Here is a 27,687-nt window from a genome sequence, read left to right on the forward strand (position 1 = left end):
TGGAAATGTTATATTTGTATATGTTATGAGTCATGTTTTATCATAAATTAATGTTTATTTTCATAGTAACTAGTCCTTCAACTTTATATTCTTAGTTAATTTATAATAAAGATATACTTTAATCAAATGGGACACACGGTTGGGTGGGATATTTATTTCAAAAATTAAAATATTTATTACTTTTTTTTTTCAATTTTAGATTTATAATTTATTAGAGTTTCTGTTTATGCCATGCCATGTTTCCCAATTTCTTAATTAGAAATGTTCTTAATATCCATTTTATTTAATAGAAATTTAAAATAACATTAACAAAATATTATCATCAAATAAAGTTATTTTAATAATTTAGAAGACTTATAGTACGGGTTTATAATTAATAATTAAAAGTTAAAAATTACAACATTAATATAAATTAGAAATTATTTTGTTATTTCTAATCAATAAAGTTTAAATAAATATCCCTTAATAAATTAATTATGGATTAATTAATTGATGGGGACAAGGCTAGATTTGAATCCATTGTAAAGCTTGAACTCGCTTGAGTTTGAATTCGGTTTGGTTTATATATAATAGAGCTCGAACTCATCAAGCTCGTTGAAATTAAACTTAAACTTGGTTTAAATTCATTTTGAGTTCGAGTTTTTAATTAGTTCGTTATTAAAACAATATCATCTTAATACATACTGGTCAAAATGACGTTATTTTGTATCAAAATTTTTAAATTCAAATTTGACGAATAACTCGAGCTCGAGCTTGTATAAGACTGCTCGTTTCAAGTTTATTCGAATCGAATTTGAATAAACTCAGTTTGAATCCAGTCGTAGTTGGGGATCTTAAAATGCAACATTTTCTCTCTCTCTCTCTCTCTCTTTTTTAAACCAATTATTATTTATATATTTTTTTTCCAGATTGATCAGAAGCAAAGAAAATTTCAAATGTGGGTACTTTTGTGAAAACCCTAAAGCTCTCTTTCTCGCTGGTCCACTTTTAACCTTATTCAACTCAAGTACTAGCCTTTCTTTCATAACTCTCCACTGATCTGCATCTTCGTTCTTCCGTAAGTGTAATTACGTTTAGCCTTTATCTTTTCATTTTATATATTATTTTTTCTTCATTTTTCTAGATAATCTAACAGAAAACTAGGCTGATGTTTGCCTCAAGTTTTAACCATGTCTGTGAGAATTGAGGATTTTAGGGTTTTGCGTTTTGGCTTTGTTATGAATATGAACTTGAGTAGTTGCGGTTGGTGATTGTATTAGCTGGATTTATAGCCATGAAAGACACTGTTTTGTGTTGTAGGTTTAGGAATAAAGTTAACACTTGTATTTCAAGTGTTTGATTAAATGATTGTTAGAGTTACAAAGGTTGGGATTAATTTGGTGCGACGATAGTTAGGTTTTTGACGCCTTTGAATAGATGTGAAAGATGTTAATTTATTGATTTTCATAATGCATCAACTCATGCTCTGTTCAATTTTTCAAATGAGGTATATTGGGGAGTTAATTGAATCGAAGGCTCCTTTTTGTGGTGCTTATTCACTGTTTAATGTATAGCTGTGAATTTTGAATGTGCGATGGAGCAATCTGGGCATTTGGCTACAGGTTACAGATTACCCAATTTCTGCCCTTTTAGTTATTTTGCATGGCTCGAAATTCTTACCTTTGGTGTGCTTTCAAATGTAGCAAGCATTAAATGCTTAATGTGTGCAAGTGCTCTCATAAAACAAATGTCCAAATGCCAGTTATTTTACTGGCTATTTTTTTGTAACACATCAATAAGAAGTTGTTTCCTGTAAAATGCTAACGGGCAACATAGCTCCTCTGTCACCAGTTTCATTTGTTTCTAGCTGTTGATATATTTTATTAGTGCTTACTGTTGCTAATACATATGTTAATATCTGTTTTGCTTTTAAGTAATGAATAGCCCCTGATTAAACTTTTGAAGTTGAGTGAAATAGTTTTAGACTGCAGAGAGCTTTTATCTAGAGCTAAAGGTCCTCATCAACATCCTGATAACTTGGTGTTTATATAGCACTTTGTTTTGTCCTCTCTGAACTCTTAATGTCTTTCTGAAGACATAGCGCTAATTGAAACTTTATTTTAACTCCGACTTGGACAAATTTATATTTAGAGCACTATTGTTTTTTAACCAATTTTATGGGGAATATGTGATGCTTGGACTCTGGGAAGCATAAATGAGAATTATTGTTCTGTTGCATTTGTTTCTGAACTGAGTCAAACTTAGTGATTAAAAGTGTCTTCTGGAATGATTTTAACACTTTTGCTAGAACTTCTATGTACACACACACTGCATTACAGAAAATTTTATGCTTTCCATCAATATTTTTCCCCTTAAAAGTGTCTTTCTTCATAAAAACTGTTAAGTTAAATGGACAAACCCTTGTGTTTCTTCTTCTGTGGACAATATAGGTTAGTAAGTTAATGGCTGGCAAAGCAGCAAGTTCTGTGGCAAAGGCAATTACAGAATACCAGTATCCATGGCGTGAGAAATTGGCAAAATACAAAGATGAACTATCAAAGGGTGTGTGGGGTTACTGGCACCTAGGAGCATGGAAGCCACTTGGCATCAGTGCTCGTCGTAGAGCTAGACTACGCAAGGAAGTTCTCATAGCAGGTGAAGATTGGCCATATGATCCAGAGAGGAAAGAGATGAAAACCAGGAGGAAGGGACACAAGGTTGACAGGCTAGCCGCAGAGAAACGAGAAAAAACTGCCAAGTTGATGGAGAAAATGCCAGAAATGTTGTTGGACTACAAGAAGCGTAGGTGGGAGAAGAAGATGAAGGAAGAGGAAAAAGCCAAAGAAAAATAAGTAAACTTTCAATTGCTGGGTGATTATTCCATTTCTTTGCAATTTTGCTTCTGGTTGAACTTTCATAACACCGAGTGATTTCGCATAATGTGGTGGTTATTTACATTACTTTCCATTCTTGCTTGGTTTGATGGAAAATAATGAGCTAAACAGTATTAGTAGACAAGAAATTTTAGCCTTTGTTTCTGCTTGATATTTGTATCCTTTAATAGTTGTGTACGCAAGTTTCTGACCTTATTTCTATTTTCTTAAAAAATTTGATTGCAGATAAATCCTTGTAAAATAATATAGAAAGCAATATTTTGGGGATTTAATGAAAATTTATATCCAAAAGGTTATTGTATTAAATTGCTTAATAAATTAATAGCCTTCACTGCCTCAAATTGGTGACTTTTCAAGTCTTCAAAACAATTGTTTCTCACCCAAACCTTAAGTAAAGGACTTATCGTTTAAAAAATTAGCCAATTCAATGTTGACACGTGGTCAGATAAAAATTGTATAAGATTTCTAAAATATAATCCTTTCAAATATGGTGTTCAGGGTTTTACCACTACATAATATGTAATATACAGTATAGTATGAGGGAGATAAAAAATAATACATATTTTAAAATATATTATAATTATTAAAGGTATTGAATGATATAATAAATATTATTTATATAAAATTATATATTTTTTGGATAAGTGATCATGTAGTAAAAGTGAATTTGACAAATTTTTATAATTTTAAACAGTTTTTGTGAAAATTTTTAAGATGATACCATAATAATTAAAATTATTTTTATTATTTTGTATAAAATGGTCTAGTGGCGTCAAGTTGAAAAATTATATGTATCATCGTTTTTTAAAATATATGTTCTATATATATTAAGGTAACCATCTATATATAATTTTTTTGATGGGTTAATTTAATAAACATGTTTACATAACATATACTTTTCGAAAAGATCATTCAATACTATGATAATCTTAACCATATTATATATGCTCTAATTTAGAATAATGCCATATTCATAAACAATTTTATAATGACAACTGTATATGAACTTAAAATTCTCACAATCAGTTGACATACATTACTCCTCTCGTCGTAGTTCCACTATCATAATAACATTTATCTTGACATACACTTATACTTATATAATAAATAATGACACAAAAATCTATTGATGTAACAGATTGACGGTAGAGTATCAATTCTAACACCATCAACATTTATTATTCTTTCAACGCATGTGGAATACACTTTCATCATGCATGTGCATTCACTTATAATTCTTAATATGTTTTGTATTTTTTAAAATATATTCTAGTTTTTTATATTATAATAATAATAATACTAATAAATTATTAAAATATTTTATTATTTAACAAATTAAAATAACAAAATATAAATTACTTGGATAATAAAAAATTAACCTAATTGTTCAAACAATTTTGAATACTTGCCTCTTTTAATTTTGCGTATATAATGTCGCTACTTTCAAAACCTATTATGGTAACTATATTTATTATGTCAATATCATTAATGTGAAAATGTTGGAACTAAAATTAACCCAATTATATATTATATAAATGGATAAAAATATTATTTAATCATAAAAATTAGTGTCCAATTTTGAAGGATGGGTGGAAATATAAATTTTTTAAATTAAAAAAATTATAACTTAATCAAATTTTCGGTGGGAAAATTTTGGCCAAAATAAAATCACCGATCTTTTGTACCCACACTATGAAAATGGTCATTTCACAAAATTGTTGCTTAATAAAGAATTATTATCATAAATAATTATTCAGTGTCACAATCGTTAATTTATTCTAAAAGGACAAAACAATTAAAATGTTAATGTATCAATAATTATGTTTTTTTCTTTTCCAATTTTGTACATTAAAATAAATAAATTATTTGTCTTCTAATAAGACATACCTTAAGTAACTCTCAAATTAATAACAAACTACCATAAATTATAAATTACCTATATTATATATAATTAAAATATAAATATAATTTTAATAAAATTTGAGAAAAAAAAGGTGGAGGGAAAAAATTAGAGACATGGGGTGGACTGTTCAAATCAAAGATTAACCCAAAACCAACAGGGATGAAAATGTTATTTTCAGCATCTTGAGGACATAAAGTGGATGTAGTTTTTTGACATTGCAACGTTACATCAGCGTGTCTGCTCGTGTGCTCCACTACATAAATGTATGCAAAAAAGAGTACTTCGATTTGCGTTTGCAATTGCATAGGTATTAACATTTTACATCATTAATGTAGTTTTTAGTGTCAATTTTATCTTCATTTCTTTCGAATTTCAATTTCCCAGCTCAGAATGTAACTCAAAATATCCCCTTTTTGCTGTAATTAACTTAGTCACTCACTAACCCTTTTGAGATTTTCAAGAAAATCAGCAATTTCTTGATTTTCTTCCCTTGTAAGGAGAGGGAACGATGAATAAGGATGTTGTTGATGCTGGCATGGGCAGAAGAGGCAGGTGTGGTGAAAGAGCTTTGAAGGGTAAACGCTATTGTGAGAAGCACTATGTGTATAGGGAGCAGTGGAAGGAGGAAATGAGGTTGAGGAAGAGGAAGAGAAAGAGGAGTGAAAATGGGGGTGGAAGTGAAGTGGGTTTGAAGGGAAAGAAGCAAAAGGAGGGGGAGGAGGATGTAAGTGAAGAAGAGAGTGCAGTAAAAAATGATGTTGATTTGAGTTTGGGAACTAAGTGTTTGGATTTTCGGCTTGAGGAAATTGGAGGTTTGTTTGGTGAAGGAGCTGAGAGTCGTCTGTGTTGTTTTTGTGAAGTGGGTGGAGGGAATGAAGGTAAAATCTTGGACCATTTTGGTGGTGATGAGGTATATCTGGGGAATGGATTGTGTTTAGGTGGAGCTTCAAGTGGGTTTGGTGGTGGTGGTGGTGAGGTTCTTGTTGGGAATGGTGAAGAAATGGGTGTTAGTAATGATGATGTGCAACTTGATATCAAGGGCTTGGAGTCACCTAAGGATGAAGCTGAAATTGGTGGTGGGGGTTTTGATTGTAAGATAATTGAGGGCTTGTTTGACGAAGTAAGTGGTGGAATTGAGGGTTTTGGGTCTGGCGATAAAGAAATTGAGAGTCTTTTTACTGAAGTGAATGGTGGTGGTGGTGATGGAAATGGGGTTATAAATTTGTTTGGTGAAGGGTTTGGTTCATTTGGAAGTCAGTGTTGGTGTGGGAAATCTGCATGTGTTAGTCTTGATGGTGTTGGAATTCAAGGCCTGTTTGGTGAAATATCATTTGGAAATGGAGGTGAAACTCCTTGCATAGAAGAAACTCAAGAAGCGCATCAACCTGTAAATGGAGTTGCAAACGGCGCAGAAAATGAAATGCTAAAGATAAAGCATAAGCGTGGGAGGCCAAAGGGTTCAAAAAATAAGATTAAAGTTTCTGGGCCTCAGGAATGTAATGAAGCGATGAGTAAAGCTGATGATGATACTAAGAGTGATGACCTCGTGAGCCCAAGGAAGAAGCTTGGTCGGCCAAAGGGTTCAAAGAATAAGGTAAAGAAAATTTTTGAAGGTCAAAATCAAGAAATGTCTGATCAAATTGTGAGCGGCAATAATGGTGGTGATGAAAATTCTCTGACACCAAAAATTGAGGGGACTACTGTTGGATTTGTAGAAGTTAAGGTTATGACAGGTGAAGTCACTGTTGTTAATGGAGATGTTCATGTGATTGTCCAGACAAAGCCTACGCGTGGACGACCAAAGGGTTCCAAGAATAAGAAGAATATAATTGCTGGTGAAGATCAGGGAATGCTTAGTGAAATCGTGGGCAGTAATGATGCTGAAGAAGATAAAAAGCATTATGAAGGGGAGGGTTCCGAGAATAAGGAGGAAGTTTTTGTTGATAGTAATCTAGAAATGCCCGGTGAGATTGAGGCAATTATTGGTGTTGAAATTATTGAACAGCCTTCCAGAGGGGATGAGATTGTGCAGTCAAAGAACAACCCAGGAATACCAAAGGATTCGCAAACCAAGGAAAAAAGCTGTACAGGAGAAGAAAATCACGGAGTGAATGATGGTCCTGATGAGAGGCAAAGTAGTAAGCGAGGCCGACCAAAGGGTGCTAAGAATAAGAGAACAGTTCTTTTTGGTGAAGCTTTGAATAAGATTTTAGTGCAGCAGAATCAGAAGCAAATGCCTCCTGTCGAGGTAGAACACAATAAGGAAAAAGATTTGATGAAGATGGATGTTCTGATTGGAGATGGAGTGGCTGTCAGTCATTTTGAAACAAAAGCACCCTTATTAACTAGCAATTCTGGGAATGCTCAAAAGAGGCCTAGAGGAAGGCCGAGGATGGTCTGCAACCAATCAGAAAACTCAAAGTCAATAGTAAGTTCTTCCAAATTCATCATTTCTCATAGTTCCTTTGAGGTTTTGCTACAGTCTATTTATATTCACTTATTCGGCCAAACTTTGTTGACCTTAGATAAGTTAGTGCTGTGGGCAAGTTATGTTTACTTATGAATTAAGCTCAAAAGAAGATGGTAGACCTGATATATAGCATTCTGAACGACTTATATCTAACTCTACTCAGGTCCTTGATTTGCCAATCATACAATTGAAACTTCTAAAATTTTGTATGCAACACTTTCTTAGGACATATACTTGAAACTAGCAACTACATGTGATAACTTTATATTCCTCATTTGAAAAAAATCTGGTGTGTTAAGGAGTTCTATTTTGTACCTGAAAAGAGGAAAAATTAGAATTGTGCTTGCTACTTACTGTAATGTATAATCTGGATCTTTGGTGAAATTATATTGTCATGTTGTAATGCTTCCAATTTTCCTTTGTAAACCATTCTGACTGGGTTTCTGCATTAGGTTGCTGGGAGCTGCAACATGGAGCAGAGAAGTTTGATGTGCCACCAATGTTTGAGGAGTGATAGGACTGGTGTAGTTATTTGTTCCAGTTGCAAAAGGAAGCGCTATTGCTATCAGTGTGTTGCAAAATGGTAATGAGATCTTACAAAGTTATATTACTAATGGAAACAATGCAATTAAAGAACTGTGAGACAGTAGATTAGTTGATTTTCACAATATTGTTCCTGGCTTTTATGCAAATCATTAATGTGATCTTAAAAGAGATATTTTGCTCATGATAAGTGCAGTTCATCAACCCTGACTTTTATAAGTAGATTTATTGATTTATCATGAAAGTTTTTCCTAAATGTCATTCTGCTAGAATGGTAATAAGTTCAAGTTCTCAACCAAGTTAAAAGTGGTAAAATCACTTTCTACTTTGTGTATAATATACTTAATAGAAAAACTGTTTTATTAAATGTTGATTTGTATTATTTTGATTTCTTGTGCAACTCCTGATAGTGTCTTTAAAGAACTAAATTAGGTACCCAGAGAAAACAAGAGAGGACATAGAGATTGCATGTCCATTTTGCAGGGGCAATTGCAATTGCAGAGTGTGCCTTAAGGAAGATTTGGTTGTGCTGGTGTGTGCCTTCTGATCTTTCTTTTTTATATTTCTGTTTACTTTGCTATAGTATTTTAGTGATAAGTAAAGTGAATGGTTTTTTTGATAGGCTGAATGTAAAGAAGCAGATACAAATGTCAAATTGGAAAAGTTGCTATACTTGTTAAATAAAACTCTGCCTCTCCTGAGGCATATCCAACAGGAGCAGAGCCTTGAATTGGGAATAGAAGCCAACATCTGTGGTATTATAATTGTATGGGATTACTATTTAGAAAATTTTGCAAGATAGGTGTTTTAAAATGCTCATCATGTGTTTTTCTTCTGCTTGTTTCATAGGATTGCAGTTGACAGAGGATGACATAATGAGATCTTTACTGGACGATGATGACAGGGTATATTGGTATCATCTCATGCTCCCTGATGTTCATAAATACCTGGTATCTTCAGTCTATATTTTATCTTCAGTAAGTTAATAATCTTTGGAAAATTGCGGTATCTAAGTGGAAACAACATTGTATCTCCCTGATACAGTCAACATTAGTAGACATGCGTTTGCCATCTCTCATGTGGCTCGTGCTCATGCTTCGACACCAGAAGAAAAACTAGTAACCTTTTTACCTTTCTGACCATATGCAAAGTCAGCAATGAAACTGTATTTAAGAGCCTTTAATATCTTTAAATCAGAAAAGAAAAAGAATTCAGGAGAAATGGGTTTTGGGTATTTCATCATAATTATCCCTTCTTTGTGCTTTGTGTATTTTGTGCATACTCTTTAGTGCCTATAATAATCCCTTTTCCCTCAGGTGCATTCTTTTTTGGGGGAAAGAGATCTTGTTTAAATTGATCTCTAAATTTGTAAATATTATGCTAAAACATATTATTGATTGTTGAAGATTGGATTTGAGGTATAGGACTGTCTACCATTGTTGAACGTTCTTACTTTCTGTTCTGATCCTGGCAAATACACCTTTCTGTATCCCTTAGGATTGTGTGGCAGTGTCTCGTCTGATTTCATATATTTGTTAATCTAAAATAGAAATATACTGGTAAAGAGTGCAGACTTCTAAGATATTTCTTCATTCATTAGTAGTTTTATTTAACCTAGGGACATTCTTTTGCATCAATAGGAGATTGGATGCTAGGGGTAGGTTCATCCATTACTGTTGATAGCTTTGTTTCTCTTCTGATAACCTGCAGTTGTGTCCTTTTCTTTGAATGGTTCTACTATGAGTTCAAGATACCCTAATTCATAATTTCTTTATATATTTATTTATATGTAGAGTGATGTTATGTGTACTTATAATGAACATCAATTTGAGTACAAATAATAATGTGTTATCATGTGATTAGATGTTAATTTATACATAATTTAAAATTATTCAATCATATAGTTACACATCATTATCATTAAGTACTAATGATGATGTGTTACCATGTGATATTATGTGCACGCGGTTTTTTTAAATTCAAAATCATTCAATCATATGATGACACGCTAATTTGTTTATACTTGTTAGCACCAAAACTTTTGTACATGAAGAGTGTGTGTGTGTGTGTGTGTGTGTGTGTACATATAATGGTTAAAATTATATTTATAGTGGTAAAAGTTTTCACCATGAATCTGTCTTTATTTAACAGTGACAATTGCAGCACGTCAATTGTTAATTTCCACAGAAGCTGCCCCAATCCTGATTGTTCTTATGATCTCTGCCTTACTTGCTGTGGAGAAATGCGAAAAGGTGTTCAACATGGAGGTATTGAAGAGGTGCTTTCTGAACAGCAGTTTGCTGAAAAAGCAAATGGTCAGGTTACAGATTTTGACAGCCAAATTTCTGCAGACAAGATAGTGAAGACATCATGCAACATTCCTGATTGGAGAGCAGAGGCTAACGGTGAGATTCCTTGTCCTCCCAAAGCACAGGGAGGTTGTGGTAGTCAGATGCTTGCACTAAGACGCATCTTTGATACTAATTGGATTGAGAAGTTGATTAAGACTGCAGAGGACCTGACTACCAATTATAAGTCGCTGGATGTTGTTTCTCAAGGATGTTTTTTGTGCAATCATGTAGATTCTGCTGAAAATGGGGTAAAATCTTTTGAAGTTAGGCAGGCAGCTTATAGGGCCGACAGTCAGGACAATTATCTATACTGCCCGAATGCTACTCAGTTGGGAAACAATGACATCAAGCATTTTCAAATGCACTGGATGAGAGGTGAACCTGTGATAGTTAGAAATGTGCTTGAAAAGACTTCTGGTCTTAGTTGGGATCCAATGGTCATGTGGAGGGCTTTTCGAGGGGCAGAAAAGATTTTAAAAGAGGAGGCTCATAAGGTTAAAGCCGTTGATTGTTTTGATTGGTGTGAGGTATGTGTTCTTGTTTTTATGTCCCAGAGTTGTGTTACACCTTTTTGTAGTTGTTGATGTTTTTCAATTGGAGGTATTACCTCTTTACTGGCCTAGTACCGTTACCAGGCTGATATTGTGCTATTCATCTTCCTTTTTAATTATAATTGGTTTTGTGAGGTTTAAATCTGCTCTATATTTTTACTCACACACTGTTATGTGCCTTCATATGCCTGTTGCTTCACCCTCAACTAAAATCACGTGCTTCCCTTTGGAAAATGAGCATATGACTTAAAATCTTTACTTGAAGAGTTGACATAAATTTTCGACTATTGACTCTATTTAATCTAATGGTTGAGATACAAAGTCAAAGGCTGGATTAATGTTGCCAACTCAATATATTTCTGTACTTTTGGGTTAAGGCTGATTTATGGTTGGAAGTTTACATCAACTACCAAAGATCCTCTCTCTAGAGAGAGAGAAAGTCTATCTGTGTCAAGTTTGTTTCGTGGATCCTGCATTGTCAGTATATTCCGTATGTTTGGCCTATTTCAAAATTGAAATTGCATGAGTAAGAGTGTTAGGGTATCTTACAATAAATATTTTGGTTTGATATTTTTTGTTTGTTGGTTGGCTTAAGATTTTAAGCACTCTTCTGGTTGGCAGTAGGCTTCAGTTATTGGATATGATCTAAATAATGCATTTCCTCTCGATGGTACAGGTTGAAATCAATATTTTTCAGTTCTTTAAGGGCTACTTAGAGGGTCGTAGTTATAGGAATGGTTGGCCAGAAATGTTGAAGTTGAAAGATTGGCCTGCATCAAATTCATTTGAAGAGTGTTTACCAAGGCATGGTGCTGAATTCATTGCTATGCTTCCATTTGCTGATTATACCCATCCAAAATCTGGTGTTCTGAATCTTGCTACAAAGCTTCCTTCTGTTCTGAAGCCAGACTTGGGACCCAAAACATACATTGCTTATGGGTCTTTAGAAGAACTTGGTAGGGGTGATTCAGTGACAAAACTACATTGTGACATTTCTGATGCGGTATGCAAGTTTGTGTGTAAATTGGCGAATTGGTTTTGGTCTATGTTGTTCTTGCTTTTCACAAGTGTTCCAAATCTATACATGCTATAATTTCATGACTTACTGACCTTTAGCACCAGTAATTTATTAAAAAATTGACTTTTCAGTTTTGCATTCTGGATCAGACTTAAATTTCCTCAAAGTGTGATTTTTAGTCACATTGCATTTAGAAATGTTTGCATAACAGATAGGGTCTCAGCTCACAGAACTTCGAGAATTTGGTGTTACTGCTTAGGGTGGGCTAAAAGTGGTATATGGCTTCATAGTTTGCTTTAAGGGGCTCACCACCAAGGTCTTGTTCCATGGTGAGTGATAACTGTAATGGCACCTTCCAATCTGAGGAGCCCAATGAAACTTCAGATTCTCTGTGATGACACTTGCTATAATGAGCCATGTTGAGATAATAAACAAAGTGTTCCTTGTCATAGCAAGAGGCCATGGGAAGATGGGATCTATAATAGATTATATTTTTTCCCCGGTTTTATGTGGATTTCCTCCTTAAAGATGTGTTGGTTAATTAGATCATGTATGCCTTATTCTGCAAGAATAAGAGACTAAACCCACAAAACACTGGAAAAATAGGAAGAAAAATTTGGATTTTCTTCCAGAAGCTGGCCTCCAATGAGAAAGAGAGAATCATGGAGAGTTGTGTTGGGTGAAAATTAGACAATGTCCACCACCAATGGCTGTTCTATAAGTTATGTTGTAAGAGCATAGAGAGGTCTTTGTTGAGTGAGAGAGGGTGAGAATTTTCCTGTACCCTGTACCCTGTTGATCTACAGTGAAGAAGTTTTGTTATAGTGATGTCATTTACATAACTGTATTGGAGTAATGAATCATTTTTCTTTTTTTTTTATGTTATATTTTTTTGCTGCTTTAATTTGATAAGAATTAGTTTTATTGATGGTCCTCAGATGGGACATGATAGAATTTAACTGTGTACCTCTGTAGTCCTAAGAAAAGACAACTTGCCTCTCTCTTTGTGCTCTATCTTTCTCAATATAATTATGTTAGAGCTTAAATAATATTTGATGTTTTACTATTAACTTTAGTTTTTTAAGTCAAATGAGCCGTTAACATAGTTTCAGATCAAAGTTGACCCAGTGTTCCTGTGTTTGCCATGTAGGTCAATATACTGACTCACACAGCTGAAGTGAAAATTCCTCAATGGCAACACAAAATCATAAAAAGGTTACAGAAAAAATACAATGATGAAGACCTGCAGAAGCTTTATGGTATGGTAAAAAAAGCATCAGGTAAAGTTGGAAGGAAGAGGCGGAAAAAACATAAGTCAAATACAAATTTGATTGAACAAACTGGATCTTGCAATTGCAGAAATTTTCAGGAGACAGATTTCTCCTCAGATGAGAACTCTTCGCCTGCCATGAAAGAATCATGTTCCATATGCAAGAATGTGGCCGGGAGAGATCTCCTGCTGCAGGGTGAGACAAGTTCCAGTCACAGTCATTCTCATGAGCCCTATGCTCAGAATGAAATGAATGAAAGTGATTCAGATCATCAAGAATATGTTATATCTTCGGGGTTCATGGAGACTAGCAAGCCTGTAAAGGGGAAAGATAGTTCTATGGTGACATTTTCTGGCACTGACAGAGATCAAGGCACAAAGTCAGATCAAGCTGAGACAGATGCAACTCCAGACTGTTTTGCTAAAAGCATGGATGCAGCTGGGAGTAACCTTTCCTTGCCAGACAGGGTTGATGCTGGGCAGAGCTACCCTAGAGTTGAGGAATTTCATCCAGTTCATGTAGTTTATGGTAATCAAGAAACAATTGAGGGAAGTCTGTATAATCAAGACTGTCATCCTTCTACTATAGCGGGGGAAATGAAGCCTGCCAGCAGTATAGATCCTATGGAGGCAACATGTTTTGGAAATGGAGTCAATTGTTCAGGATCAGACTCCCCAGGTACAAATGCAAATAGAGATTCTGTTGAAGTCAATCAAACTTCCGAGGTTGTATATGGTGGTGCTGTTTGGGACATTTTTCGTAGGCAGGATGTGCCTGATTTAGTGAAGTACTTACACAACCATCAGAAAGAATTCCGCCATATTGATAATCTTCCTGTGAATTCTGTACGTATCATTGTGAACAATGCTTGCAATAATTCAATATTACTTTGAGTTTTATTGTTTTAAATCAATGTCATGCTTGCCTCAGGTTATTCACCCCATCCATGACCAGATCCTATATCTAAATGAGAGACATAAAAAACAGCTGAAGGAGGAGTTCAGTAAGATATAACTTGTTTTTAGTAAGGCTATTGTACAAAGATGTCATACTAGCTTGTGACCCTTGCAAATGATTTTCAGATGTTGAGCCTTGGACCTTCGAGCAACACCTTGGGGAGGCTGTTTTCATTCCTGCAGGATGCCCACATCAAGTAAGAAATAGACGGGTAAGGTGTCTGCTGTAACAATTATGCCTACTTGTTGGAGCTTGGCAAAGCTACAAAAGAAACATTGTTTCCCTTCTTCTTTCATTTCTTCAAGCCGTGTTTGTGGCTTGCCATCCACGCAGGAGAATAACTTGACTAAACATGTCACATTAAAGATCAGGATATGCAATAAATTGTTGGATTAGCTTATGCGATCTTTTAACCCCTGTGGTCTAAGAAATCCCACTGAAGTCAAAGATATTGCTTGTTAGAAGAAATTTTGTAATCAATGTCTGTAAGTTTATAAATTATAAACGTTGAAATTTATAAGTTTAGAAAAGTTAAAATTAGTGAAATATTATAAAATTTTAGGTTTAGTCAACCTGGCAAACATCAACTTCTTTCTGGCAAGATTATGAGACAGCCTTCTGCCAAGTGCAAAATGAATCCAATGCAGGACATTAGGACTGCTTGAGATAGATATTCAAAGTTTTCTATATGGCATTATTATAGGAAATTTTGTGTCTTGTTATGCAACTCTGAGACTAGATCAGGCCAAAATCATAATTGCAGGCATGAAAATTCCTTAACATGATTCTTCTATTATAGCATTGCTTACCTTCATCTGGGCTTCATATGTATTAACACTATCTAATAATCTTTTCCAGTCATGCATTAAGGTTGCCCTTGACTTTGTATCCCCTGATAACGTCCAAGAATGCATTCGCTTGACAGAGGAATTCCGTTTGCTTCCTAAAGGTCATAGAGCTAAGGAGGACAAACTAGAGGTGCATGCTTCTTCTATTCTTCTTTTTGTGAAATCCTTGACCTTGGATCTTTACCTTCTTGTATCAGTGACAATTAAATCTTAGAGGTTTAGTTTTTGGTCTTGTACTAAACTATTTTTCATTGTGTGTATATAAACCAACAACGAGTTTTAACCAAAAATGCTTCACTGACTATCTTGTTTGTAGGTGAAGAAGATGGCGATTTATGCTGTTAGTGCTGCTGTTAGTGAAGCTAAAAGCATTGCTTCAAAATTAAAGTAAGATTGGTTTCTTTATCACCCTTATTACTATCTGCCAAGAATGTCAATTTCAACATCAGATCCAAATAGCAAGATAAAGTGTATTCCTCATGGTCGCAACATCTGCGCTTTCTATTTACTTTTCAAATCTTCATAAAAAAGGCTCCCTCTGAAGTTTCAAAAGGTAACCTCTAGAATTATCCTAAGAGGATATGCATCTTAACCACCGTAAAGGCAATTTAATTTCCATCACTATCATATATTTCATAATATGGGGTAAGTTCTGATGGCATTGTCACAGTGACCAGAGGATCTCAAGGTTTGAGTTTGTTCTTTGTATGTACGTTGAATCCATGTGTAATTATTCTTAGTCATATTGCAGTTCATCATCAGGAGACAAGCAAGCCCAGAAGCAGCTGTTTTAACAGAAGCTGTCAACAGTAAATTTGTTGCTGCGTTGAACAATTACTGTTAATCAGTAGTTTTGTGTTAATTCAGACCAGATTGTTGTTCAAATGTATCTCTCAACTAATGATTTTCTGGGACATAGTAATAGTGCTTCTGCTTCTCTTTACAGAGCAGTTTTTAGTAAATCAGAAGAGCCTAAATATGAGCTTGTTATATAGCATTTTATTTGATTGGCTGAAAGTAATATGCAATCTCAAGCTCACCAATGATTTTGAAAAGCATCTTAATAACATATTTTGGTCTTTTTTAGGGTAGTTTAACTTGTGCTTTATGTTACAATATCATGTTAAAATTCAATGCCCTCCTGTGTTCTGTTTGATCATTAATCAGTTAGAGCTATTTCTCTATGTTTGTTCTTGATATCCCTTATTTTCTTGCATTCCAAAGCTATCAAATGCACTAAATTTGATTAAAAAGAAGTAATAAATTTGTTTTATAATTATGAATTAAAAGTAATATTATATTTACCCAAGTGTTGTTATGGAATCATCTTATCTAAATTTAATGGATCCTGTAATATTATGTAAAATGATATATCATTTAGGGTGCGTTTGGTTCCAAGTTATTATCATAAATAGTTATAATGTGTGATAAAATTAATAAATATAAATAAATACTATATTTAATTAGATGAAATAAAAAGATACTAAAAATATTATTTTATTTAATGTTTTATATTTAATTATTCTAAAATATTAATGATGTTACTTGTTATGTTAATAAAAAATAAAAATATATTTATTTTAAAAAATTAATAAGGATAAAATTATAACAAAATAAAAATTAATTTAGTAATATTTTACTGTTTAAGATGGTAGGAATAATTAGATTATGTTTTATATTATTTGATATATCCTTGTTCCGAATAAAAACTTATTATAATATTTATATTTAATAAATAAAATAAAATAATATCAATAATAACATTTAAATACTTCCAGCCAAATGCCCATAAAAATTTGTGATTATATGTTATATAATATTAATATTAAATAGTAACATAATACAATAATGTGCCAATAATAAGAAATTTTGGGTAATAGTTCAATTTAATCCCAAAAAACCAATTTTATACCCCATTTTTAGTATTTAAATACTACAAAACCTACTAAGTTTAGATTATCAAAAAACTTTTCTTTTTTTTTTAAGAATATCATCCGTTCTGAAAGAATAAAATCAATCAAATTAAGTAGCTTAAATTTCAAATTCAATAACTAACTTTTATAACCATTTAACATTGGGAGATTAATATTAAAAAGATATTTGAATTCAAACTCTTTTATTTATAAAGGATGAAAACTTTTCTTTTATTACCCAAATTAGCTTTAGGGCTATTATCAAAAAAATTATATTCAACTTATCATAATATATTAAAAATTGTTATTTATAAAAACTCTATTTCCAGATATTTTGAATTAGATAGTAAAATCAAATAGACCCAAATTAATGAATGCATGCAACATCTTTTAGATTTTTTTGATATCATGAGTAAGACTACTTTTCAAGCAAGATTCTGTCTAAAATCAACTGATATTTTATGTAAATATGCCAAGCAGGAGAACATTGGTCTGCAATTAGCCAAGTCACAACGGTGTCGTTTTCTTTTAATACTCTTACATTTTTTTTATTGCATTGTCTCTCGAAGCCTCATAAAAAAAAAAAAAAAAATCTTGTCTAACTTTTCTAATTACAACAGCAGCAGCTATTTTTGTTTTATTTTATTTTCTTTTATCTTCTTCTTTGCTGTTGAGTGTTGACGGTCGTAGTTTTCTGTTTATTTCTTCGCATTCTCGTTCTCATCTTCAAAATCTAAAACCTGCCCCCTTCAATTCACCTCCTATTCTGTCAAAACCCTCAGCGAATTTTCCATATTTTCTAACTTTATTCCCCCTCGCTTTCCCGGGGAAATTTGGTAGGTTTAATTTTCCTGCAATTCTTGTTGTCATCTTTAAAATCTAACAGCTACCCACTTCAATTCACCTACAATTCCTTTGAATCCCTGGATAAATTTTAATTTTTTCAAACCTGAATTTCCTCCTTTTCCCGGTAAAATTTGTTAAAGTTTAATCCAATGGCTGCTTTAGCAGCAATCAAATCCAAATCCTCCAAAGCGACGGCTTGTTTTACAGTGTCTCAGTACAGGTACTTAATTTTTAATTTCATGCACGCTGGCCGCGTGGCCATGACCAGTTCTCAATGTGGGAATCGTACGAAATACGACGATCGCTTAAACAACACACCTTATCACTTCACTTCATTCAAACCCGTGTCTCTTCGTGGTGATTTGATTGAGAAGGGTTCTAATTTGAATGCGGTTGAAGGGTTTGATAGAAGTAGTAGCAGTACTACTGTAATGAACTCGTATGGGGAACCGCCAGAGGTGTGGCAGCCTCCTGGAGATGGAATTGCGGTTCGGGCCAGTGGACCGGGTCATAGTTTGGCCCGTGGAGGCGGATCCGGGTCTGGTTCCAACGATGGGTGTTGGGGCGGGTCCAATTTGGGGCACAAGTTTCCAACTCCTAAGGATATTTGTAAGGGGCTTGATAAGTTTGTAATTGGGCAGGAGAGGGCTAAAAAGGTAAAATTTTACGGTTCTCTGTGTGTGTAATGTCTGTCAATTTGTTTTTGCATTGTTTTGTTGCTGTAGTTGGAGTTTTTATTTTGTTTATTAGAAAATGTTATGCTTCAATTTCGTATGGTAAAGTCTTAAAAGCAACAGGTGTAGTTAGTGATAGTTTACCATTTGCTTATTGAGTTTTGTTTGAGTTTGAATGTGCAGCATGTTGTTTAATTGGGTTTTTCACAGGCAAATTGCATGTTTGCTAGTCTTTTGCAGTAGTTTAAGTAGAGTTTTCTTGGGACATTTTCATTTCGTGGAGTTTGTTTTGTTTATTTAGGTGGCTATGTTAGTTTTAAACGTGATTTCCATGATTTTGAATAGTCTGGATTTTGAGGAATATAGTGCAGATACTTGCTTTGCTTTAATGCTCTATTCCTATGGCAGAACGCAATGAATTCACATAGGGGACAATATGGAAAGATATTTCATGTACTTGTGTTTGTGATCATCTTTCTTGGACGAATTTGAAGTATGGCTTTATCATAGGATCCACATTTGTTTTCTATGATTTTTTGCTCTGTTTCTCATGCACCCATTGTATAATGTGTTGAGTAAAGCATTTTGATTTCTTCTATTTCTTTAATTCTTTTTTCTCAAATACAGGTGCTCTCTGTGGCGGTTTACAATCACTATATGAGAATTTATAATGACTCATTGCAAAAACGGTTAGCCCTATGCGCTCAATGCATACGCACCTTATTTTATTCTATTTTCTGTTTTCTTTGCCGTATTCTTATGTTGAGAAGTAAGAAGATCTGAAATACTTATAGAACTCTTTCAGAAAAGAAAAGAAGATAAAGTGAATAATTAAGGGCAATTCACTGCATTGCATGATTATAGATGTGGCCAATATCTGAAATTGAAGTCACACCAGGAAACTTGGTGTGGGTTAGGTTAACAATATTTTGATTCAAATGGTATGTATAAAAAGCTTATCATATCAACCAATGGCTGGGCTGGTCTAGGCTTGCCCTAAAACCAACTTAGGCAATTGGACAGGGGAACTGCAGTCGAACCTCTGGAACCATCCCAGTTCACGGTTTGACTATTGGGTTACCCCAGTCAAACCCATATGCTGACATCAGTGTAAAAAATTAGAGGATTTTGGTGGAGCTGGGACTGGGGTTCGAGTCCCAATGCATGAGAGAGCAAGCCATTTACCACCAAACTGATTTTTTCATTTGATTATATGTTTGATTTTTTTTTTTTTAATTTAACCTATCTTAAGTGAAAGACATTTTTTTAGTAAAATTTTGCCATTGCTTGGAGTCAAACCCAACATTTTGGCAATTGAAGATGGACACTTGACCACTAGGCCAAGTTCAATTTTAGTTAAATTTAATCCTGATTTAATATTTAATAATTAGTTAGACAAAAAATTTTTAAATATTAATTTTAATATTTATTTAAATTGTACTTTGGATTGACCGTCAGTTGACCTAGACCAGCTCTGTCACCGGGTCAGTACTCAGTCAAAGTCTGAAAACATTTGATATCAGCCCCTCTTAGTCATTTTCAATGTGCATATTAAATGTTAAACCTTGTAGTAGGTAGGAATTATGTTACATTTACTAATGCTTATTGTTGTTAACTTGGTCTTCCTAAGTAGAGATTGCATCATTTGATACCATTGCATCACAAGGTCAAAACTTTACTTCTGGATGAATACAAGTGTTACTACTTTATTTGCATCTATCTATGTTCCTATGAGTTACTTTTTCTTGCTTTGATAATGTTCTTTGAGAAGAAGCACAGTTGTTAACATGTTTACAACCACTTGGGAAGTTAGGCCAGCTGGAGATTCTAGTAGCTTTGGAGTAGAGACAGTGGATGACGATAACGTGGAACTGGAGAAAAGTAACATTTTGGTAATGGGGCCAACGGGCTCAGGTAACTTTTTATCTTTGTTTTGACCATGTAGAGTCTACTTGTATATTCCTCAGTTTTCTCCATTCTTTTGAATCATCTGCAAGTTTGGACCACACTTTCCCTTTTTAAAGAGGTGATATCTTATTCCAAAGGGATAGATATCAGTTACTTCCATGTCATGGGTTGCATTGCATACTCTTTTTTTTGGGGGGGGTTTATTGGGGGGCTGGGTGTTAACCCTTATTCAACTTCTTCCTAATTCATTATCTTTTTTCCTGTTCAATTAACACAAGTAGCAATGTTGATAAGGAATGTTTGTGAGAGTAGGAGCATTCTCAGTTGACTATTCTAGAGCCTTCTTTTCATTAGGTTCCATATTAATGTTGGGGCATTTACCTGCACTAAACATTTACCTGTTAACTTTTCTTCCTCAAATTTCATTAGGGCCTTTTTTCCATGAATTTTATTGTTGCTTTTTTTTCCAGCCAAAATTCAACTGGGAAATAACCCAACATGTAATTTGTGTTTTATTGATTATTACCATGTTACTGCCAGTTACTGGTCTCACTTGTTCTATACTGATGTTTTTTCAAGGACAGGGAAGACTTTACTTGCCAAAACCTTAGCACGGTTTGTGAATGTTCCCTTTGTTATTGCAGATGCAACTACATTGACACAGGCAAGTTGTATATTCTTGTGTTTTAATTTTTTCTTCCTTTTTATATTATTTGAATTTTGTTTGCAATAAAACTATGTGTATTAATAATGATTTTTAATTTTTGTATTAATAATGACATGTCACCATATGATTAGGTGATTTTGAATTAGATAAAGTAATACCCAATCACATGGTATCACATCATTATTAGTACATAAATTAGTACTCATTATTAATGCACATAGTTTTACTCTTGTGTATGAATTCCTTTCCTCTTTGGGCATTGTTGCTAAAATTTAAATAGTCTTGCAATAAAAACATTAATTTCCTGCACTCTCGAGAAGAGTAGCGTTCATGGACCGAGAGAAATTATTTTTGGTTTTCTGTATCTTAATTCTCCTGAAGTGTAATTTAATTCCTAGCTTGCATCTATGTTCAACTCTATATAATTTGTGTGTTACAATTATTTGGTGTCAGATGCTTTGCTTAATTATTCTGGCTGGGTGAATAATACCGCAAATAATTATTCATATTAGCTTCACTGATATACGAAAAAAGTGATGAAATTGTTTTTAATCAAAAGCTACTCATATTTTAGAAACCCTCACCCACTTCCTGGATTCTGGTGGAATAAACATAAAGCTAATTACTGTTTGATAAAGAAAACAGACTTTAGGAAAGTGGTTCCGGTAGCTCTGTGGGTTACAGCAAAGTTGAATCCTTGTGCCATTGGTTAGTTAGATTTTCTTTCAATTATAGTTGTGATATATGAGCTTCATTTTATGGCAGATTCAGTTCCCTAGCTTCTCTCTCTCTCTTTGAGACATGCATACATGTGCATATGTGCAGATACCATGTTTCACTTTCTATTAAATGTATTTTCTTCGAGCATCTTTAATTACATCATTATCAAATGATGATATTTTTATGAAGATATTATTATTCTTTATTGTTGTTTAGTCGCTGAGCTTCAGTTGGAAGTTCCCCAAAATTTTGTGACTGGCGCTCAAATTGTTGTGGTTATGTGCAGGCAGGATATGTTGGGGAAGATGTGGAGTCCATATTATACAAGCTCCTCACGGTAACTTTTAGAAACACAATTTATTACATTTGTAAATTAGAAATGTAGTGTGATCTGTTTGAGTGAATGTTACCTATGGTAGCATGCATCCAACCTTGCATCTTATCATAAATTATGATTTCTGCTTATGGTTGTAGTGCTTGACAGATTTTCACCATTGATACTTCTACCTAAGGAAATTTATCTATAAAGTGGTGGTGTAATAATGTTATGATATAAACTGTTTGGTGTTGTGACTCAAAGCATCCATGAGACTGAAATCTCAGTTTCTTGTAGATCTAGTCACAGAGCGATGGAACTGTTGACCATTTTTGTGAAGGGGACTATATCTTGTTTTTTATGCTCGTTTTGATGCTTTTACTATATAGGCAACTGTTATTTTGTAATCTTTTGAAGTCAAACATCATGCTGAACTGAAATTGAGTAAAAATTTAAGAGTTCTAGACTAACGCGGTCCATACTCAACTCTATAACCTGGACTAGTTATGATGTGACACCTCTGTCTGGAATTATACCAATAAGAGGTATGGTCATTTTAGTTAATAAAATTAGTTATAGATAAATGTAACTTTATTTAATATGTTGTGTTTGATTCACTAAGAAGCGGCATAAGCATTTATTTATTTGATCATGTTTCTATTAATCCTGCTGATTACTTGTGGTAGGGTACAATAGGAGATAAGTAAGTTTAAAATTGAATAAGAATTGTTTAGAAAAGTAGAGACAAGGAGCAGTTTTGTTGTAAAATGTTATAACTAAATTTACTTACCCAATCAACTAATGCCATGTGGCAAACCTGATTTTGATAAAAAGAAAAGAAAAGATGTAGAATAATGTTGTCTTCCAGAAGAAGCATTTTTGGTTAAATTCCAAAAACAAAACCATGAGGGTTGTGTGCCGAAACAGAGATATCATGCCTGGTGAACAAGGATCCATATGTTTAGTCCATGTTGTTTTTTAAATCTTTGTTGCTGGCATCTCAATGATTCTTTGTTAGTCTTAGAAGAAATGAGGGAGCTGCAATATAATCTTATATCAAAAGATGAATCTTTACCACTTGCAGTAGTTTTCTTTTGAATTTGTTTCATGCTATCCTAGTCTCTTCAATATATAGAAGGAAGACAAGATTATCATTAGATGCGCCTTGATGTGATAATATTTAGGTTCATATATGAAAGTTGATTGTGGTGAAGCTATCATATGTCTGATATCTTCATTAGATAGACACAAAGTCTTTTGCGTTAAGGAAATTTTTTTGCAATTGCAGATTTATGTCTATAACATGTAATTTTTTCTTCAATATGTGAATCTCAGGTTGCTGATTATAATGTTGCAGCTGCTCAGCAGGGCATTGTTTATATTGATGAAGTTGACAAGATCACCAAGAAGGTTCTCCTCACAGCATATGCAAAGCATTCTTCTTTGAACACTTCTTTATTTATTTATTATACTCCTACATATTTTGCTTATTTATTTTGCAGGCTGAGAGCATTAATATCAGTAGAGATGTGTCTGGAGAGGGTGTTCAACAAGCTTTACTAAAAATGCTGGAAGGAACAGTAAGTGACTTTATTTACATAAAGTTGGACAAATTGATTTATTGTTCTCTTTCTTTGTGATTCAGTTCTATCAACTTTGAGGTGAGTCTCTTTTAGGGACCTAATATGAATTTTATTAGTATTAAAATAAAAGCAACAAGAGGTGTCAACTTTTTCCAAATGCCATAGCCTCCATCCAAAATAATAATACTCTTCTCCCTCCTTCAATTCAATCACCTCTATTAACATTTCTTCTTACCTATTTGAAAAAAAAAATTTTCTATTTTGCTATTATTCCAAATGCCACTAATAAAAAAAAATCAACTTTGTACTTCCTCCTTCAATATACTCTACTTTTATCTCTAATGCCAAAAGCTTAGGCGAATGAACAATCTCTAGTAGTTGGGCTTCGTCGGAAACAACTGATTTGTCATCAAAATCAACTGAGTTACCCCCAGAATCTGTTGAATCACCCTTTTGAACCACCATTGGCTTTATAAATTCATTGGAACCTATCAATTCATGGTCAAAGGTTTTGAAATCTATCGATTTCCCCTTCTGGTCATGGGAATCTACTATTGTTTTGCTGAAAACCCCCATCTCAACAAAATTAGTTCCACTTTTCTCCACCAAATCCACTTCTCTCTTCTTTCGCTTCTCATCGTTCACAATCAAAATGACGTCGTCGTTGGATCCATCCTTGTCCACTCGTAACACTCAACCATCTGAAGCTATAGTCATAATCAAACTAGAGTTTGCTCTCACAATAGAGACATATTCCTTTTTCCGACATATCTCGAGCTTCCAATTCTTTCAGTTGTCGAAAACACAACCATTTTCTATTTTCATCCAACATAACATTGATTTGTCCCATGCTCATACTGCTTTCATACTAATTTGTGAGAGACCTAATGTGAAATATTAAAATAAAACAATCCTCTCAAAGGTTGTAGCCTCCGAATCAACCAAAGGCTGCCCAAAATACCAAATTAACAATGCTCTCCTCCCTCATTCAATCTAATCAGTTCTATTTATTCTACCTTATTTAACTTACAAATTCAAATATTTATCCTAATCTTAAATATCTCATCCTAATCAAATATATTATTCTAGTAAAATATTTTCTAAATTAATTAATATTAATATTATTATTATCTAATCAAATTCTAACAGTCTCTTTACAATTCTCTGTAATTTTTCTTAAAATCATTGAGTCTAGTTCTATGTTCAATTTCCTGGTATTTTCAAAGTTGACAAGATTTTAAATCCTATTTCATCACACCCTCAGGATCCAGTCCTACAAATTTTAATCTCTAGATTTAATGGACTTCCAGCACTTGTTCATAGTTGAGTAATCCAACTTAGTTGATTTATTTATATTTTGATGTGGATTTTTTTATCATCTAGGTTGTCAATGTACCTGAGAAAGGAGCTAGAAAGCATCCCAGAGGTGACAATATTCAGGTAAATGTGATGTGGTTTGTGGTGCTACTTCATGCATTTATTCTTATTTAAGATAATAGAAATGTCTGTGGTCAATGCCAGAGTGTAATCCATATCCAATCATATGTGTTAAATTATTACATCTCTAAAGACTTGACCTTGGCCAATTTTTTGTGCATTGGAATGATTTTCATACTTCCTTTAGGTCTAGAATCATTTTGTTATAGTTCAAATTATTGATGTTTTTCTGCAGATTGACACAAAGGATATACTTTTCATATGTGGTGGTGCCTTTAATGACATAGAGAAAACAATCTCAGAAAGGTTATACAAAAGCTACAATATCAAAGCTCTTGTGACATGTGTGATGTTGGTTTTTTCCTCCGTAAATTGAAAGTGTTTTCAATCTGTTATAGGCGCCAAGATTCTTCTATTGGATTTGGTGCCCCCATACGTGCTAATATGAGGGCTGGCGGTGTTATAGATGCTGCTGTGGCATCATCTTTGATGGAGACTGTAAGTGCTCATACTATTTTTAAATTGACAGCTTAACGGCTTTATTATCACAAGCACCATTTCAGAAACTCACTTTTCATATGAACTCTCATGTATGCAGGTAGAAAGTAGTGATCTCATTTCATATGGTCTGATACCAGAATTTGTTGGACGATTTCCTGTTCTTGTTAGTTTGTCAGCACTGACAGAAAATCAACTTGTTCAGGTACCATCTTGCTATTTCTTCAGAAAAATCTGTGTGATGAGCTTATCTATTTCAGGCCTTTCCTCTGGCTGTTAGCTTTCTTTTAAATGAAAAATAGGATTTGAATCTCTACAATTATTTAATGCATCATGCTAATACATCATGTTAAACAGCCAAGGTGGACCTCTGGTTCACTTGAATTAAGATGTACTTATTTTTTATCGATAACATCTTGAGTTTATTTTTAAAAATAATAAAAAGAAATAAAGAAATGGCAATTGCATATAATGAGTTGTATTGCTTCTCTTATCCGCTGCTAAAGCATGTTGACTGAGGTGATGTGCAATCTTTATATGATTTTTGGTTTTCCTGACTTCCAATGCAAATGCTTATTGTGGAAATATATGAATTATGTCATTCTTTGCTTTTACGGGTTCACTATTGTTACATTAATTTCCTATATGACTCCTTGTTGGCACAAATATTTGTAGGTCCTGACAGAGCCAAAGAATGCCCTAGGGAAGCAATACAAGAAGATGTTCCAAATGAATGGTGTAAGTTCTTTTCCGGGCCATCATTTGATTACTAGATGGTTCATTTCCTTTTACTATGTTAATGAATTTTTTGCACTTTTTTTTCCTTTTTCATGTGAGAATAGGTATCAACTCTAGCAGCTGTATAGGCTATTGTATTCTGAAAGCATGATTCCTATTTAGTCTCTCATTTCAATTTGGTATTGCTTTTCAGGTCAAGCTGCATTTCACAGAAACTGCATTGAGATTAATTGCAAAAAAGGCAATAAGCAAGAATACTGGGGCTCGGGGATTAAGATCACTATTAGAAAGCATATTGATGGATGCCATGTATGAGGTATGTTGTATTATTGCTGCTATAACAAAAGTATCCAAGGTTTGAAACCCTGTAAAATGCATAATGGGATTACAGCTTGGTGAAAAAGTTAGATATATGCTCTTCTCAGCAAGCTGATATGAACTTTGTAAGAACCACACTCAAAATCTAGTTATTGAGATTAGAGAGTTTAAAGCTATATAAACTCTACACCAAAAGTTCATACTATCCGTTATAAGATCCAAGTCACTTGGAATCTTAACATACCACCACATTTAGCAGCCTCAGCACCCCTGCGGGCTGGTTATGCGTTAACTTGCTGCCACCAGAAGCTCGTGATATCCAATATAAGATTAAAGTTTCATACCTTGTTTTTGAGATCTTGACAATATACTTTTTGTTTTTATGATTCTCTTTGAAGTTTCTCTTTTTCTAAGATTTCAGCCGCATCGGATGGAACCTCAGTCCATTAGCACTTTACTGATCTATTTTGCAGATACCTGATGTTAGGACAGGAGATGATGTAATAGGTGCTGTAGTTGTTGACGAAGAGGCCGTAGGATTGGAGGAACATGGTTGCGGAGCTAAGATTCTTTATGGTAAGGGCGCATTGGATCGGTATCTTTCACAAAACAAAAGGAAGGAGCTAGAGGTGTGTATATGTCACCAAGTCAAATAATATCTTGTTTCATCTGGTATCTGGGTTGAATTCACTATTCTTAAAGTTTGATATTGTGTTGCAGAAAAGTGTCGATGGAACATACGGAGAGGGTGAAGTGGAAAGTGAGATTCCATCAATTGTTGCCAGCATGTAATGGTGCTTTGCTTTTTATGATTGTTTTAGCTGTAACTTAATCTCCCTCTGTACATAATAAAGAAGTTTAAATTAGTTTAGCAAATTTAATTTGTGAAATTAAATATACAAAATTACAATTCATCCAAATTTCATCATGGTGATGTTTTTAGTTTTCTGCTGAAGAATTTCTGGATTAAATATAAGAATTTACCCAGAGTTTATTTCGTACACATCTTATTATGAGGATGTTTGATCTTAAACGCATCTATGGTTTTCAGAAGCATACGAGGGGGATTTTTAATAATCTTTTTTAAGGGGTATTTACAAGGCAAGTAGGGAGTTTTGTGATTTTTGAAAAGATAGGGTATTGTTCTAAATGCAATTTACTTTTGTTTGGTAGGTTTAGTGGAAATAATAATAATCTTTTTTTCCGACATGATAAAGAGTAGTGTTATGTATATGAATAATAATTTGTTATTATGTGATTTTATAATTTTAAATTAGAGATAAA

At 33.7% G+C, this 27,687-nt stretch overlaps 3 protein-coding genes across 6 annotated transcripts; all 3 read left to right on the forward strand.

The window, feature by feature from the left end:
• Positions 1 to 900: 900 nt before the first annotated feature.
• Positions 901 to 3,024, forward strand: LOC123208783. Of its 2 annotated transcripts, none has more exons than XM_044626333.1 (2): positions 901 to 1,063; positions 2,430 to 3,024. In XM_044626333.1, the coding sequence occupies exon 2, from the start codon at positions 2,442 to 2,444 to the stop codon at positions 2,829 to 2,831; it is 390 nt and encodes a 129-aa protein (XP_044482268.1). In that variant the 5' UTR covers positions 901 to 1,063; positions 2,430 to 2,441; the 3' UTR covers positions 2,832 to 3,024. The 2 variants fall into 2 exon arrangements, with proteins under 2 accessions (XP_044482268.1, XP_044482258.1); XM_044626323.1 differs by having other exon boundaries at positions 906 to 1,057.
• Positions 3,025 to 5,027: 2,003 nt separating this feature from the next.
• On the forward strand, positions 5,028 to 15,747 carry LOC123221611. Of its 3 annotated transcripts, none has more exons than XM_044644470.1 (13): positions 5,028 to 7,204; positions 7,699 to 7,829; positions 8,222 to 8,321; positions 8,412 to 8,544; positions 8,639 to 8,702; positions 9,941 to 10,667; positions 11,368 to 11,694; positions 12,860 to 13,825; positions 13,911 to 13,983; positions 14,063 to 14,148; positions 14,796 to 14,915; positions 15,102 to 15,172; positions 15,537 to 15,747. In XM_044644470.1, the coding sequence occupies exons 1-13, from the start codon at positions 5,285 to 5,287 to the stop codon at positions 15,577 to 15,579; spliced, it is 4,761 nt and encodes a 1,586-aa protein (XP_044500405.1). In that variant the 5' UTR covers positions 5,028 to 5,284; the 3' UTR covers positions 15,580 to 15,747. The 3 variants fall into 3 exon arrangements, with proteins under 3 accessions (XP_044500405.1, XP_044500414.1, XP_044500424.1); XM_044644479.1 differs by having other exon boundaries at positions 9,953 to 10,667; XM_044644489.1 differs by lacking the exon at positions 11,368 to 11,694.
• A 1,544-nt stretch (positions 15,748 to 17,291) lies between these two features.
• On the forward strand, positions 17,292 to 27,406 carry LOC123226637 (CLP protease regulatory subunit CLPX1, mitochondrial). Its single transcript, XM_044651160.1, has 15 exons — positions 17,292 to 18,200; positions 18,846 to 18,907; positions 20,032 to 20,132; positions 20,711 to 20,790; positions 21,800 to 21,850; positions 23,165 to 23,239; positions 23,332 to 23,409; positions 24,796 to 24,852; positions 25,085 to 25,155; positions 25,248 to 25,347; positions 25,448 to 25,552; positions 26,023 to 26,085; positions 26,279 to 26,401; positions 26,877 to 27,032; positions 27,124 to 27,406. Exons 1-15 carry the CDS (start codon positions 17,694 to 17,696, stop codon positions 27,193 to 27,195), a joined length of 1,701 nt encoding a protein of 566 aa, XP_044507095.1. The 5' UTR covers positions 17,292 to 17,693; the 3' UTR covers positions 27,196 to 27,406.
• The last annotated feature ends 281 nt before the right edge of the window (positions 27,407 to 27,687 follow it).

The sequence above is a fragment of the Mangifera indica genome, chromosome 1 (assembly GCF_011075055.1).
Source record: "Mangifera indica cultivar Alphonso chromosome 1, CATAS_Mindica_2.1, whole genome shotgun sequence".
NCBI classification, from domain to species: domain Eukaryota; kingdom Viridiplantae; phylum Streptophyta; class Magnoliopsida; order Sapindales; family Anacardiaceae; genus Mangifera; species Mangifera indica.

Excerpts from the sequence above, each read along its gene's own strand:
- LOC123208783 (XM_044626333.1), top strand. The coding sequence starts at position 2,442 with ATGGCTGGCAAAGCAGCAAGTTCTGTGGCAAAGGCAATTACAGAATAC.
- LOC123221611 (XM_044644470.1), top strand. The coding sequence starts at position 5,285 with ATGAATAAGGATGTTGTTGATGCTGGCATGGGCAGAAGAGGCAGGTGT. Across the intron at positions 10,668-11,367 it reads ATTGTTTTGATTGGTGTGAG|GTTGAAATCAATATTTTTCA; the intron begins GTATGTGTTCTT and ends TCGATGGTACAG. Across the intron at positions 13,984-14,062 it reads ACAGCTGAAGGAGGAGTTCA|ATGTTGAGCCTTGGACCTTC; the intron begins GTAAGATATAAC and ends AATGATTTTCAG.
- LOC123226637 (XM_044651160.1), top strand. The coding sequence starts at position 17,694 with ATGGCTGCTTTAGCAGCAATCAAATCCAAATCCTCCAAAGCGACGGCT. Across the intron at positions 20,791-21,799 it reads ATGCAACTACATTGACACAG|GCAGGATATGTTGGGGAAGA; the intron begins GCAAGTTGTATA and ends GGTTATGTGCAG. Across the intron at positions 26,086-26,278 it reads AGATGTTCCAAATGAATGGT|GTCAAGCTGCATTTCACAGA; the intron begins GTAAGTTCTTTT and ends ATTGCTTTTCAG.